The sequence below is a fragment of the Salmo trutta genome, chromosome 32 (assembly GCF_901001165.1).
Source record: "Salmo trutta chromosome 32, fSalTru1.1, whole genome shotgun sequence".
Classification (NCBI taxonomy): domain Eukaryota; kingdom Metazoa; phylum Chordata; class Actinopteri; order Salmoniformes; family Salmonidae; genus Salmo; species Salmo trutta.
Window position 1 is genome coordinate 7808483 of NC_042988.1, and position 16470 is coordinate 7824952.

The following is a 16470-nucleotide window of genomic DNA, read 5'->3' on the forward strand; positions in this document are numbered from 1 at the left end:
ACGGTTATGAAAATATTAGAAACATATTTGGTGTGTTTGAAGTGTTTCAATTATTTAATTACCAATGCCCACGATTGTCATCCCCCAAAATGCACTGAGTGTACACCACATTAGGAACACCTTCCTAACATTGAGTTGAGCACACCGTTTTACCCTCAGAACAGCCTAAATTCGTCAGGGCATGTGTTCCACAGCGATACTGGCCCATGTTGACTCCAATACTTCCCACAGATGTGTCATGTTGGCTGGATGTCCTTTGGGTGGTGGACCATTCTTCATACAGAAGGGAAACGGTTGAGCATGAGAAATCCAGCGGCGTTGCAGTTCTTGACCCATTCAAACTGGTGCGCCTGGCACCTACTACCATACTCCCGTGAAAGACATATTTTGTCTTCCCATTCACCCTCTGAATGGCACACATACACAATCCATGTCTCAATTGTCTCAAGGCGTAAAAATCCTTGTTTAACCTGTCTCCGCCCCTTCCTCCACACCAATAGAAGTGGGTCTAACAAGTGAGGGATCATTGCTTTCACCTGGATTCAGCTGGCCAGTCTATGTCATGGAAAGAGCAGGTCTTGCTAATGTTTTGTACACCCAGCGTATAACCTATAGACTACACAAGAGGGATCATACTTACACATAACTCTAAGTTTTGAACTTGACGATATATGACGTTTTGGAACATGTTAAGTTTTGTTTTGTTCCACGTAACAGACGTCAGACTGTTGTTGTATAATTGTTCCACATATCGCATAGCCTCCAATGCGACCACATAGACGTCCTCACCCTGGATAAAATAAAACAGGGTTTTAGGCATTGGGTGTCTAAATAAGTGGTTTTAAACTTCCAATTACACATACTGTACTTAAGTTATACTGTACTTTAGGCTATCAAAATGCTGAAGTGTCTCCTACCTCTGTGTTCTTGTAAAGATCCTCTGGAAACGTTTGTTCGACGTTTTCTTCTGCACACATAAGTGGAAAGAGTCCACCCTGAAATAGAATTCATATTAATATCAAGAAGTAAACTATATTGTGATAGTAACCTTAAATGAAAAATTTTGGTTCAGAAAGTGAAAGCATTGCTTAAAAATATATTGTGCTATAATGCAAAATATTAATTTTAATATCATTGCGAATTTTGCGCATCAATTTGTGCACACCAAATAGCGGACTGGTGCAGTTTAAATTCCTCACCCTATCTGAGAGCAGGTCTATGCTCACATCGTTCAGCCTCCCCAACCTAAACTGCGTCCACCTGCAAGGTTTTGATGCTGCTGTGCCTTGGCAGAACAGAGTCAGGCAAATGCTCAACCATTTCAATACAGCCATGTTAAGGACGGATTATCTTAATCTTGATTGATATGATGCCTAGATTGTTGAAGTTGCCCATTTTATATGACACAAGTATCGCTACGTAAAGGTATCAAAATCCCTTTGTGGTGAAGAAGGGTTTCATGCTTCAGACTTTCGCTTCCCTTTATAAGCCCCACTTTTCAGGGGGTTTATTCTTAATTATTCTGTTGTAAAACTAATCAGAAAAGGTTTGCCTATCAAGTTAACAGTTTTCACATGTAGAGAATTGCATTGAGCAATGCATTTCATGCTAACATATTCAGCAGGTGTTAAAATGTAGGCCATATTGAATATTAAATACTAAGAAAACCATGGCTGATTTGTTATTTCTATAATACAATGGTACATGGATCTCTCCTATGAAATGAGGGCCATGTTCAGTATAAATATGCTGTAGTTTTGGACATTGCACATCACATTTTTCAGATTCTGTGTGAAACGTTTTTTTGATAGGAGTAGCACGGAGATCCATTTTTGCTCACACACGTTTAGTCTGTTGTTGACTCTCTTTTAATCCGGTAGTGCAGTCTGAAGCATTACTGAACAGTGTTAATATTGCAAATCTTTGAAATAGAAACACGTTTTATTAATAGAGTAACTGGTAGTGTTGAATGAAGACTAAAGCCGCCGCCTCTAAAATGGAGAGTAGAGTGCGGTGGTGTTGCGGTGGTGTTGCGGTGGTGTTGCCAGCATGCAGGGAAATTACTTTTCCTTTTCTCTTATGCGCTTCATTCTTATTAAATTGATCGGTAAATTCCAAGTTTTTTTAAAGTTAGTTCATTTTTGTTTTAAAAAATAGTTATATGCCGTAATTTTGCCGTGACGATGACGTGTGAATTTGACCGAATGTGAATGATGATGACGCTAATGATGGTTATAGCTATATTTTTCTAAACTTTTATTTAACCATGAAAATCCCATTCAGATATAGAATCATATGAGGATGATGATGACGTTAATTGGAGGTGTAGGTTTCTGATTATACAGTTTTTATGTTAAGTCTTTATATTAGGTTACCTTGTAACAATGAACTAACTCATCATAGCATTGATTGTTCATGACTGTTGGCCAATCAGCAAATTAATGATTATTTTCAAACTTGAGATGAATTTCACTGTATTTGTGCAGTCAGTTAATTACAAATGTTGTTAAATGGGTCAACAGGTTTATTTCGCAGCCTACAGTCGTGGTATGAAATAAATATATTACATGTGCTAATCTGTAGTGCATAGACTCCACTACGCCGTTGTTTTGAACTGCATATTGTCTGTAAACAAATGAATGCATGAAAGACTGAATGGATGAATGCATGGATGACTGAATATGTAAAGTAATACAAACAATATGATAATAGATGCATGTTTTTTTCATTTAATTTTAATATAAATAAATAAAGGAATAAATAAATACATAGCCTTCACATAAATCAGTCATTCAGTAAATATATCATCCATCAATCTATTAGCCAGCCTCATGTACATGTCACATGTCTCCAATGATGATTATGTGGTTTGTCCAACAGACCTCTTCTTCCTCACTGCTTGACTCTGCTGTCGAGGAATTTTTAAATCTGCACCAGTTTGTAGCAAACCGCCCACGATCTCACATGCGCATGCGCTCTGTTCCTGGAGCGAATACGAGACATGCATATTTTTCAATCAACTCAACCACAGCAGGTGCTGCGCTAACGCATCCGACGACAAAAACGGCGTTTGGAAGTTCCATATTTCACATGTGAGTTGTGGCAGCAAAATTCATCCGATTTGTGGTGATCTAGAATTTTTCCTCTGATTAATTTAGCCTCTTTTCAAGGACATTTGATATTGGACCCACCTTCTGTTTCAAGGCGGTGTTCAGCTTGTCGAAATGTGTTTTCATGACGCGTTGCCTGTTGTGACCGACCCTCCATCTCCAGAGGATGCCCCAACACCACACCCGACCTGGTGACAATACAATGGTGGTCAGTGAATTTGTTTCGTATTAATTAAAGTTCTGAAAATATTATACAAAAATAATTATAGATTAAATCACATATTAAAGACCTGTGCCAATTATTGTCTGCCCCCCAAATATAGCTTAGACTACACCATGAGGGATCATACTTACACATCCCTCTAATTTCTTAACTTAACTAGGTCATCTGTTTTTGAACAGGTTCAGTGTTTCCTGGTTCCACGTGACAGGAGTCAGGCCATTAAATAATTGGGCCATATATCCCAAAGCCTCTAATGCAACTACAGAGACGTCCTCACCTGTGTAAAAGAAAACAGGGGTTTAGGCATTAGGGTGTCTCATAAATTCCATGGATAAACTTCCAATTTATCATTTTGCAATTGTAAAAATCATATACTATAGTTCAGGCTATTAAAATCTTGCTATATGATACTGAAGTGTATCCTGCCTGTGTGTTCCTGTAAACAGGCTCTGGAAACATGCGCTCGACTTTTCTTTTAGACACAGAACTGGAAACTGTCCACTCTGAAATAAAGTCATATTAATATGAAAAAGTGAACTGTATTGGAATAGTAACCTTACATTAAACGTTGTGGTACAGATAGAGAAAGAATTGGTTACATTAAATGTGAAATAATGAAATAAAATAAATGTAGGCCTAATAATGAGATGTATTGAGCATCAAATTGAGCACACCAAATAGCGGACTGGTGCAAAATTTAGCGGACTGGTGCATAAACTGCGTCCACCTGCACCAATCGGATTCTGCTGTGCCTCGGCAGAACAGAGTCAGGTAGAAACTCTACTATTTCAACAGAACCATGTTTCTTTTCATATAATTTAATTATAACAGACTTTCGAAATGATTAACAACCGATTATCTTAATCTTGATTCGATACGATTCCTACATAGCTAAAGTTGTCCATCTTCCATAATAATGATGAAGTTGCCCATCTGATATAATAAACCGAAGTATCGCTGAACTTGAAGGTATTAAACATTCCTTGTGGTGAAGAAGGCTGCATGGTTCAGGCTTTAGCTTCCCTCTATAAGCCCAACTTTTCAGCGGGTGATTCTTAATTATGTTGTTGTGAAATTAATAAGAATGTATTTTGTCCAGCAAGTTAACAGTTTTCATACATGTCTTTGCGGAGAATTGCATTGGATTAATGCATTTCATGAGGTCAGAAAGCAGTTTTTCAGCAGGTAATATTGAACATGAAAAACTAATTAAAACAGTAGCCTATTTCTACAATGTTGCAGGGCTCTATCTTAGTAAATGAGGGCCATGGTCAATATTGTGGACATTGCACACCACATGTTTCAGATTCTGTGTAGGGTTAACCAGGTTGTTTCAATAGGCGTGGCACAGCGATCATATTTTCATCACACGTTAAGTCTGTTGTGACTTTCTTTTTCTTCCTGACAGCCAACCGAGATGGGACAACTGAGTAGCCTAGCAGTTTGATTCACCATAAATAAGCCGAATGATGAGACAGTAAAGAATATTGATTATAGAAGTTATCCCGATTTACCAAAACCTTCCAACTATAAACGTCAGTGGTGATAACCTCATTTGATTATCTTCAATTGAAAAAATATACTTTATTCAACCCAAATAACATACGGTGATCAACTCTAGACAGGTTTCTTTAGGGGGAAAATTAAATTAATTGAGTTTTCATATTGCATTCATTAACGGGTTTAATTTTATTTATTTTGACAAATAAACCAAACATACTGCAAAACCTTCAGAAACAGCACATATGAGTATTATACAATATAATGTAAGCGCCAGACGTCCAGTACGCCTCCAAGGCCCAGTATACCCTGTGCCTGCTCCGCGCACACTCCCTCCAGTGCGCCACCATAGCCCAGTACGTCCTGTGCCTGCTCCGCACACTCTCCCTCCAGTGCGCCACCATAGCCCAGTACGTCCTGTGCCTGCTCCGAGCACTCTCCCTCCAGTGCGCCACCATAGCCCAGTACGTCCTGTGCCTGCTCCGAGCACTCTCCCTCCAGTGCGCCACCATAGCCCAGTACGTCCTGTGCCTGCTCCGGACACTCTCCCTCCAGTGCGCCACCATAGCCCAGTACGTCCTGTGCCTGCTCCGAGCACTCTCCCTCCAGTGCGCCACCATAGCCCAGTACGTCCTGTGCCTGCTCCGCGCACTCTCCCTCCAGTGCGCCACCATAGCCCAGTACGTCCTGTGCCTGCTCCGCGCACTCTCCCTCCAGTGCGCCACCATAGCCCAGTACGTCCTGTGCCTGCTCCGCACACTCTCCCTCCAGTGCGCCACCATAGCCCAGTACGTCCTGTGCCTGCTCTGCGCACCCAGTCTCCGGTGCGTCTCACCGGAAGCCTCCAGTGATGATCAATGGTCCGAAGGCTCCAGTGATAATCCATGGCACGAAGCCTCCAGTGTTTATCCATGACCAGGAGCCTTTAGTGATAATCCATGGCACGAAGCCTCCAGTGTTTTATCCATGACCTGTAGCCTGTAGGGATGATCCATGGCACGAAGTCGCCAATGATAATCCATGGCCTGGAGCCTCCAGTGATGATCCATGGCACGAAGCCTCCAGCGATGATCCATGGCACGAAGCCTCCAGCGATGATCCATAGCACGAAGCTTCCAGTGATGATCCATGGCGCGGAACCAGCAGTAATGATCCATGGCACGGAGCCTGCAGCGACGGTCCCCAGTCCGGAACCTACAGAGACGCTCTCCAGTCCGGAGCCTCCAGCCATGCTCCTCAGTCCGTAGCCTCCAGCGATGCTCCTCAGTCTGGAGCCTCCAGCGACGCTCCCCAGTCCGGAGCCTCCAGCGACGCCTCTCAGTCTGGAGCCTCCAGCGACGCTCCCCAGTCCGGAGCCTGCAGCGACGCTCCCCAGTCCGGAGCCTTCAGCGACGGTCTGCAGCCCAGAGTCTTCAGCGGCGGTCGGCAGTTCAGAGCCTCCGGCGCTGATCCACGGTCTGGTTCCTCCGGCGACACAGAAGCCTGGGGGATCTGCGGGCGGTGTGGGGGCTACGCCCCGAACCAAAGCCGCCGCCAAGTATAGATGCCCACCCGGACCCTCCCCTATAGGTTCAGGTTGCGGCCGGGAGTCCGCACCTTTGGGGGGGGGGGGGGGGGTACTGTCACGCCCTGATCTGAGAGAGAGGGTTTGTTTCTCTATGTGGTTAGGTCAGGGTCTGGAGTGGTTATTCTATGTTTTGCATTTCTTTGTTGGGCCGAGTATGGTTCCTAACCAGATGCAGCTGTCTATCCTTATCTCTGATTAGGAACCATACTTAGGCAGCCTTTTTTCCACCTGTGTTTGCGGGATCTTATTTTTGTATTGCTTTGTATGCCTACAGAACGTGACGGTCGTATTTTCTTTGCTCATTACTTTTTATCGTGTTCTGAGTAAATAAATCACGAGATGAACATATTCCACGCTGCACCTTGGTCTACTCCTTTTTACGATCGTGACATTAATTCTCTGTACAGGCTAGTGATTATAAAAGCGATTCTGATCCAACCATTAATTCATACAATGTTGTGCCACTGGCCTGAGAGGATGGAAGTTCAATATGGAGCCTCCAGCCATGCTTAACCAACAGTGCAGTTCAAGATAGAGTTAACAAAATATTGACCAAATAAACTAAAGTAAAAAATAATAAAAATAATCACAACAAAATAACGAGGCTACAGTTGAAGTCGGAAGTTTAAATACACTTAGGTTGGAGTCATTAAAACTTGTTTTTCAAACACTCCACAAATGTCTTGTTAACAAACTATAGTTTTGGCAAGTCGGTTAGGACATCTACTTTGTGCATGAAACAAGTAATTTTTCCAACAATTGTTTACGGACTGATTATTTCACAACTAATTCACTGTTTCACAATTCCAGTGGGTCAGATGTTTACATCCACTAAGTTGACTTTGCCTTTAAACAGATTGGAAAATTACAGAAAATGATGTCATGTCTTTAGAAGCTTCTGATAGGCTAAGTGACATCATTTGAGTCAATTGAAGGTGTACCTGTGGATGGATTACAAGGCCTACCATCAACATCAAACTGCTTGACATCATGGGAAAATGAAAAGAAATCAGCCAAGACCTCAAAAAAAAATTGTAGACCTTCACAAGTCTGGTTCATCCTTGGGAGCAATTTCCAAACGCCTGAAGGTACCACGTTTATCTGTACAAACAATAGTACGCAAGTATAAACACCATGGGACCACACAGCCGTAATACCTCTCAGGAAGGAGACACGTTCTGTCTCCTAGAGATGAACCTACTTTGGTGCGAAAAGTGCAAATCAATCCCAGAACAACAGCAAAGGACCTTGTGAAGATGCTAGAGGAAACAGGTACAAAAGTATCTATATCCACAGTCAATCGAGTCCTATATCGACATAACCTGAAAGGCCGCTCAGCAAGGCAGTAGCCACTACTCCAAAACTGCAATAAAAAGGCCAGACTACGGTTTGCAACTGCACATGGGGACAAAGATCATAATTTTGGGAGAAATGTCCTCTGGTCTGATGAAACAACAATATAACTATTTTGGCCATAATGACCATCGTTATGTTTGGAGGAGAAAGGGGGAGGCTGGTGTACTTCACAAAATAGATAGCATCACGAGGCAGGAAAATGATGTGGATATATTGAAGCAACATCTCAAGAAAATCAGTCAGGAAGTTAAAGCTTGGTCGCAAATTACTCTTCCAAATGGACAATGACCCCAAGCATACTTCCAAAGTTGTGGCAAAATGGCTTAAGGACAAGAAAGTCAAAGCATTGGAGTGGCCATCACAAAGCCCTGACCTCAATCCTGTAGAGGATTTTTGGGCAGAACTGAAAAGGCATGTGCGAGCAAGGAGGCCTACAAACCTGACTCAGTTATACCAGCTCTGTCTGGAGGAATGGGCCAAAATTCACCCAACTTATTGTCGGAAGCTTGTGGAAGGCTACCCGAAACGTTTGACCAAAGTTAAACAATTTAAAGGCAATGCTACCACATACTAATTGAGTGCATGTAAACGTCTGACCCACTGGGAATGTGATGAAAAAAATAAAAGCTGAAATAACTAATTCTCTCTACTATTATTCTGTTCACATTTTTTAAATAAAGTGGTGATCCTAACTGACCTAAGACAGGGAATGTTTACTAGGATTAAATGTCAGGAATTGTGAAAAACTGAGTTTAAATGTATATGGCTAAGGTGTACAGTATGTAAACTTCTGACTTCAACTGTATATACAGGGGTACCGGTACCGAGTCAATGTGTGGGGGTACAGGTTAGTCGAGGAAATTTGTTCATGTAGGTAGGGGTAAAGTGACTATGCATAGATAATAAAGAGCGAGTGGCAGCAGTGTAAAAACAAATGATGGGGGTTGTCAATGTAAACAGTCAACGCAGGCATTTTATTAATTGCTCAGCAGTCTTATGGCTTGGGGGTAGAAGCTGTTACGGAGCCTTTTGGTCCTAGACTTGGAGCTCAAGTACCGTACCGCTTGCCGTGCAGTAGCAGAGAACAGTCTATGACTTGGGTGTCTGAAGTCTTGGATCATTTTTTTGGGCTTTCCTCTGACATCGCCTAGTATATAGGTCCTGGATAGCAGGAAGCTTGGCCCCAGTGATGTACTTGGCCGTACGTACTACCCTCTGTAGCGCCTTACAGTCAGATGCAGCGCAGTTGCCATACCAGGAAGTGATGCAACCGGTCAGGATGCTCTCTGTTGTGCAGCTGTATAACATTTTGAGGATCTGGGGACCCATGTCAAAAATGTTCCGTCTTCCTGATGGGGAAAATGACCACTCTATTGAAAGGGGAGACTTACACAATATGATGATGTTCTCCCGTTTGCTTTACGAACCCAAAGTGTCAAGGGACTTGTCTGATGTCGGTACTATCAATGTGTCAACTTCTGTTTGTAGCGTCCAAAACCGTTTGGGCTACAAACTAATGTGACCCCACTGTGGAAAAGGGAGATTCTCGATTTGCTCTAAACTCCCCATTAATGTCACAGGACTCATCTGAAGGTAACCAGTGCTGGTAAAAAACAAATGGAAGTATGGAGGGAGTTTTGTGCCTACCCCCAAAAAAACAAAAAAATATTTCCTGAGTTGTTTTTTTTTTGTCTCATTAATCTACACACAATTCCCCATAACAACAAAGCAAAAACAGGTTTTGAGAAATGTTTGAAAATGTATTACAAATTTAAAACTGAAATATCACATTTACATAAGTATTCCTCTTGAAGACCCATTCGAGATAAAATCCCGTTAACGGGATTGGTTGGACAACAACCAGTGAGATAGCACGGCACGAAATTCAAAAAAAAATAATCTCAAATTGAAATTCAAGTATTATACGTAATTTTAAAGATACTCTACTCGTTAATCCAATCACATTGTCCGATTTCAAAAAGGCTTTACGGTGAAAGCAAAACATTAGATTATTTTAGGATAGCACCTTAGCAAAAAAAATAAATCATTTTTCCAAGCACGGATAGCCGTCACAACCAGATATACAGCTAAAATTAAGCACTAACCTTTGACAATCTTCATCAGATGACACTCCTAGGACATCATGTTAGACAATACATGCATTTTTTGTTCGATCAAGTTCATATTTATATCCAAAAACCCAATTTCTACATTGGCGCGTGACGTCCAGAAAATGTTTTCTCCCCATAACCTGTGGTGAATAGGAACATTTAATTTACAGAAGAACTCATAAACGTTGACAAAATGTATAACATTATTTAAAGAATTAGAGATAATCTACTCCTTTATGCAACCACTTTGTCAGATTTCAAAATAACTTTACGGAAAAAGCACATTGTTCAATATTCTGAGTACAGAATTTAGCCTTCAATGCTAAGCTATACAGTTAGCCTACAACTACGGCGTCGACAAATCTCAAAAAATATGTTCGAAATATTTTCTTACATTTGCTGATCTTCGGCGAAATGCACTTGGAAGGGCACCCACTTCCACAAGAAATGTTTATTTGTTCTGCAAAAGTCCATCATTATGTCCAAATACGTCCGTTTGTTGACCCATCCAGAACACTTTACAATGCCATGTGGCGTGGATGCAAATCCATAGACGAAATGTTCCATTACCATTTGTAGAAACATGTCAAACGATGTTTACAATCAATCCTTTAGGGTATTTTTTAAAGTAAAATTGCGATAATTTACAACCGGGCAATAGGTATTCATCCCAGAAGAAAAATAACAACCAACGAAGTCACGTGGTGCACGCGCGTCACGAGACACCTGTCCTCAGACTGGCCAGTGATTGACTGAGCCACAATTTTCTGCCCGGTAACAGGTGACGGATGAAACCAGTTCCTGAAGATTTTTGAAAGCCAATGGAAGCCTTAGAAGGTGCAACGTAAATCTTATGTCACTGTAGTTTTCAAGGGATTCAAAAGAAAAACTACATTTCTAATTTCTCCCACTTCCTGATTCAATTTTTCTCAGGTTTTGCCTGCCATATGAGTTCTGTTATACTCACAGACACCATTCAAACAGTTTTAGAAACTTCAGAGTGTTTTCTATCCAAATCTACTAATAATATGCACATTCTATTTTCTGGGCCAGAGTAGTAACCTGTTTAAATTGGGTTCGTTTTTCATCCAGCCGTGAAAATACTGCCCCCTAGCCCCAAGAGGTTTAAGACCGTTTACATTGTTGAAGCACCTTTGGCACCAATTACAGCCTCGAGTCTTCATGGGTATGACACTACAGGCTTGGCACACCTGTATTTGGAGAGTTTCTCCCATTTTTCTCTGCAGATCCTCTCAAACTCTGTCGAGTTGGATGGGCAGCGTCGCTGCACAGCTATTTTCAGGTCTCTCCAGAGATGTTTCAATCGGTTCAAGTCCAGGCTCTGGCCAGGCAATTCAAGGACATTCAGAGACTTGTCCTGAAGCCACTCCTGTGTTGTCTTGGCTGTGTGGTTAGGGTCGTTGTCCTGTTGGAAGGTGAACCATTGACCAAGTCCGAGGTCCTGAGCGCTCTGGAGCAAGTTTTCATCAAGGATGTCTCTGTACTTTGCTCCGTTCATCTTTCCCTCGATCCTGACTAGTCTCCCAATCCCTGCCGCTGAAAAACATCCACACAATATGAAGCTGCCACCCCCCTGCTTCACCGTAGGGATGGTGCCAGGTTTCCTCCAGAAGTGACGCTTGGCATTTCAGGCCAAAGAGTTCAAACTCGGTTTCATCAGATCAGACCATCTTGTATATCATGGTCTTACTCCTTTAGGTGCCTTTTGGCAACTCCAAGTGGGCTGTTGTGCCTTTTACTGGGGAGTGGCTTCTGTCTGGCCACTCTACCATAAGGCCTGATCGGTGGAGTGTTGCAGAGATGGTTGTCCTTCTGGAAGGTTCTCCCATCTCCACAGAGGAACTCTGGAGCTCTGTCAGAGTGACATTCGAGTTCTCGGTCACCTTCATGACCAAGGGCTTTCTCCGCAGATTGCTCAGTTTGGCCGGGCGACCAGCCATCGGAAAAGTCTTGGAATTTCTGTTTTTATTTTTAATTTGCAAAATGCCTAAAAACTTGTTTTCACTTTGTCATCGTGGGGTGTTTTTGAAGATCAATGACGATTGAAAAAATATATATATACTTTAGAATGTGTAATGTAACAAAATATGGAAAAAGTCAAGGGGTCTGAATACTTTCCGAATGCGCTCTATCAAATAACCTGACAATGATCCACATGATATGGGTAGAATCGAGGCTTTTCTCAGTCATGAAATACGAAGCTAGGTCCCTCTTGGTTCTCATTGGCGAAGACCGAACTGAAGTTAGGGGTCATGTCAGTCTCTCCTATACCACTTTGCCCAACATGTTATATCCCCCTGAGGTTGTAAAAACACAATTTGTAAGGTGTTATAACTTCTATTATTATTTTTATTATTATAGGGCTGTGAAACCCAGAGCTGAATGTCTTCAGACTGAGCGTTTGTCACTGGAAATTGCTGATGACACTGAACATAGCTGAGGATTAGGGTATTTCATTCATTTCAGTCTCTCTATTCTGCATTGGAATTGCGTTCCCATGCAAACAAGACAGATAGCTAACAACTAAGTCTAAAATAAAACTCCCAAGGCTGACTTTTCTTGAATGAAAATATTGAAAACGTTTAAATACGGTGTCAGAAACACCTTAGCAGCCCCGTGCTTGACAATTTTTAGTTCTACTTTCCTAACCTTTTTGTCAGTACTGGGAAAGGTTTTGACCACAAGCTGACTGGCCAGTCATATCTGAGCGCCTTACTGTCTTTCAATAAGACAACATCTCCCACTTTTACATTTGGCTTTTCTGCGTCTCTGCAGCGTTGTCAGGTACTCCTATCTCCTCCTTTTCCAAAAGGTGTCAGCGAGACACTGGACTTGCTTCCACTGTTTTCCATGAAGGTCGTTCATGCTGAAGTATCCAGAAGGGGCTGAGGAAGTGCTGGTCTTTTGTGTCAGTAACATTGAGGGTGTGAGAATGGCAGGCATGTCAGGGTCGGTTGACACTGACACTAGGGGTCTCGCATTGATTATTGCCTTAAATTCAGACATAATAGCGCTCAAGACCTGATGTGTGAGACGAGTGTTGCCCGTCTGAAACAGCATAGCATTTAGGATACGTCTGGCAACCCCAATGATACTCTCCCAAGAACCACCCATATGAGACGAGTGTGGGGGATTAAATATCCAAGTACATCCCTTGTCTGAGAGGTATTTAGTCAGTTCTGAGTCATTTGTTTCGATTCCCAGTTCCCCGCAGGCACCTATAAAGTTTGAACCTTGATCAGAGCGTGGCACTTTTGCTGGACCACGGATAGAGAAAAAACATCTCAGCGCGTTGATGAAGCTGGATGTGGAAATGGATTCGATGAGCTCAATATGTCCATGCTCTAGTAGACATACATGTAAAAAGTACCGCCCAGCTCTTGGAGTCTGCACTACCACCTCTTATATATTTTTATTTCACCTTTTTTTAACCAGGTAGGCCAGTTGAGAACAAGTTCTCATTTACAACTGCGACCTGGCCTGACCTCTAGTGCAACGAGTTATGACATTCCATTGTCCAAACACATCAAGTCCAATGCTGGTGAATGGTGGTTCAGATGTGAGTCTGTCTGCTGGCAAGTCAGCCATCTTTTGGTCAAGGAACCTCTTTCTAACGTTGCGGCAGATGAAACACTTGTGGATGATACCAAAGACAAGACGTTTGCTCCCAATAATCCAGAAGCCTGCTGCTGGAATAGCTCCATCTGAAAAATGATGGCCCTGGTGAGCCACTTGCTCATGATAATGTCTTACCAGCAAAGTGGTGACATGATGTGTCCGTAGGATGATGAGAGGATGTTTTCGTCTTGTGACATGTCGGCAGAGGATAAGCGGCCTCCGACCCTCAGCAACCCATCCTCATCAATCACTGGGTTCAGCTTTTTGAGTGTACTTTGTTTTGGGAACTCTTTTCCTTTTTCAAGGCATTTGAATTCCTCTTTGAAGGCTTCATGTTGCACATAGTGAAAGATTGCTGTTGTGGCTTGTGACAACTCACTTGTACAGCATGGTTTATTACAGTCATGTCAGCCTCTGCAATTGGTGTTGTCCGTGCCTTCATGGAAGGATCTGGCAACATGAATGAGTCGTGCTGTGGCTCGATTGTGAGCTTTCCAGCTTGAGAACCTCTCAAAGCGATGAGAGCCATGTTGAGCTCCAGTAACCTTAGTGGCGAAGGCTGTGACATTTGGTCGAATCTCTGCATCTGCGGGAGGCTCTACAAGGTTAAAATTGATGGTCTCAGGCTCTCTTGAGTTTGCTTGGGTCAGGAAAGGTGGAACTGAGAACCATCTGGTGTGCTTTAAGAGCGCAGCTAGTATGGGCCTGGTTGCATGGTCTGCTGGATTGCTGTCAGTGTTTACATAACAACACTGATCTGGATGGGTAGACTTCCTGATGTGAGTTACCCTATTGGCAACATACACATAGAATCTTTTGGTGACATTGTGGATGTAACCGAGAACTATCTTACTGTCTGTGTTACGGCAATGTCCATTTCGTCTCTGATCATTTCATACATCTCAACAGCTAGCACAGCCACACACAGTTCTAGGCGTGGGATAGTGTGGGCCGGTCGAGGGGCCAATTTTGATTTCCCCATGACACTCACTGTGGTCAGAAGAGAGTTCTCTGATTAAGGCTTTACCTTGCATTGTTATTGGAGGCACGAACCCAAGGGGTCATAAAGACTATTCACTGTGGACAGGATGCCTCTCCGCGTAAAAGGACACCTGGAATGTGAAGCTGTCTGTTTCCAGGTTCCAGGAAAGTCCCAGGCTCTGTTGAAAGGGGAGAGGATCCACTCTGAGGTCCAGGTCTTTTAAGTCTTTAGTATGGTCCTTCATGGGAAGGCTTCCATAACTATTTTGCTATTGGATGCAATTTTGTGTAGTTTCATGTTGGACTCCGCTAACATTGCTTGTGTTTTTCTTACAATGTTGATAGATTCTTCTATAGTAGCTACTGATGTCAGACCATCATCGATTGTAAAAGTTCCTCACTACATATTGCTTGGGTTTTGACCCATGTTCCTTCTCACCCTGTAGAGCTACTCACCTCATGCAGTAGATGGCTACGGCTGGTGAGGGACTGTTCCCAAATACATGCACTTTCATCCTGTACTCAGTTATGTTTCTATCTGGGTTGTTGTCTACCAGAGAAACCTTAAGTAACCTCTGTGATCCTCACGTACTCCAAAACAGTAAAACAGTTGTTGCACATCTGCCGTTAGTGCAATGCAATGTTTGCGGAAGCGCATTAGGACGCCCAAGAGTGTGTTGTTTAAGTCTGGATCACTGAGCAGAACGTTGTTAAGTGACACTCCTTGTCTCCCTCTAGTGGCGGAGATTTGATTTGATCGTTATCCAGCATCTTTTGCATGAAGAATAAAATGACGTTTCATGTCAGGCTTTTGGTCTAAAGTCCTGCGAAGTGATTTGAGACGGTTCATGGCCTGCATGGCCTATAGACTGTGACATGATGCCAGACAATCAGAGTAGGGAGAGTGAGCTGCATGTGTCCGTCTATAGACTCCACCATGAAGTTCTCCTGTCTGAAGTCTCTGTTACCCCAGAACAGGTCTTCATGGTATATAGAGCAGCGTTGTCATTGATTTTGAAGAGATTCAAAAACTCTGTCTTGGCCAGAGATTTGTTGCTCTGTTCATCAAGCACTACATACATTATGACAACATTCTCTCTTTTCCCAGCTGGATAAGCTTTGACTAGGAATATTTTTGACTAAAATATATTTTGATTAGTTTAACACTTTATTGTTTACTACATGATTCTATGTGTTATTTCAATGTGCTGATGTCTTCACTATTATTCTACAATGTAGAAAATAGTAAAAATAAAGAAAAACCCTTATTAAAGAATAAATAAAGAAAATTATAGTCCTAAGAAGTTAAAGAATAAATATATAAAGAAAATTGAGTAATGTAGTCTCCACGAACTATGAAATGCGTTATGAAGAAAAGTGTATAGTCCTACGGTTGCCTACACGAATAAAAGGTCTTTCTGACTCCAAATACACCAGTACTCTAAAGAATTAAGAGAAAACAAGCATAGAAAACAGTATTGGCATTAATACAAATAAAAAAACAATCTAAGGCTTCTATTATAATATAATTATTTTGGTGAATTATAGAAATATATATGGGACATAAAAAAGGCAGTTGCTCATCAAGCATTGCTCAAATAACTTTCAAAAGATTGTTCCAAAGTTTGACCCCGAAAAAGTTTGTTCCTAATGAATGAAGTCGTACAAAAATGTGTGTATTTTCCTACGTACAAAAATGTGTATCTTTTCACACAAATTAAGCCACACAAAACTCACAAAAATGCTCGAAATATGCTAAATACTTTTCGTACATATTTAAACGAATTGAGTGTGAGATTGTGTTGCAACACAACAAACCAATGTGCCAACGTGATTTACACCATTGGTTGAAACAATGCAAATATTAACAACCACTGTATATCTTCAAAATGTAGATAAAACTAGAATTGTGATTTCATGGATCATCCTTCCTTGCATCTATAGTTCTGTGACAGTGGTTATTTGTTTCAACCCCATCTCTCA

At 41.9% G+C, this 16470-nt stretch overlaps 1 protein-coding gene across 1 annotated transcript; it reads right to left on the reverse strand.

Annotated features, from left to right (window-relative positions):
* Positions 1-255: 255 nt before the first annotated feature.
* On the reverse strand, positions 256-14035 carry LOC115170659 (interferon a3-like). Its single transcript, XM_029726903.1, has 3 exons — positions 13886-14035; positions 918-1007; positions 256-790 (listed from the first exon to the last, which is right to left on the reverse strand). The coding sequence occupies exons 1-3, from the start codon at positions 14033-14035 to the stop codon at positions 617-619; spliced, it is 414 nt and encodes a 137-aa protein (XP_029582763.1). The 3' UTR covers positions 256-616.
* Between the last annotated feature and the right edge of the window lie 2435 nt (positions 14036-16470).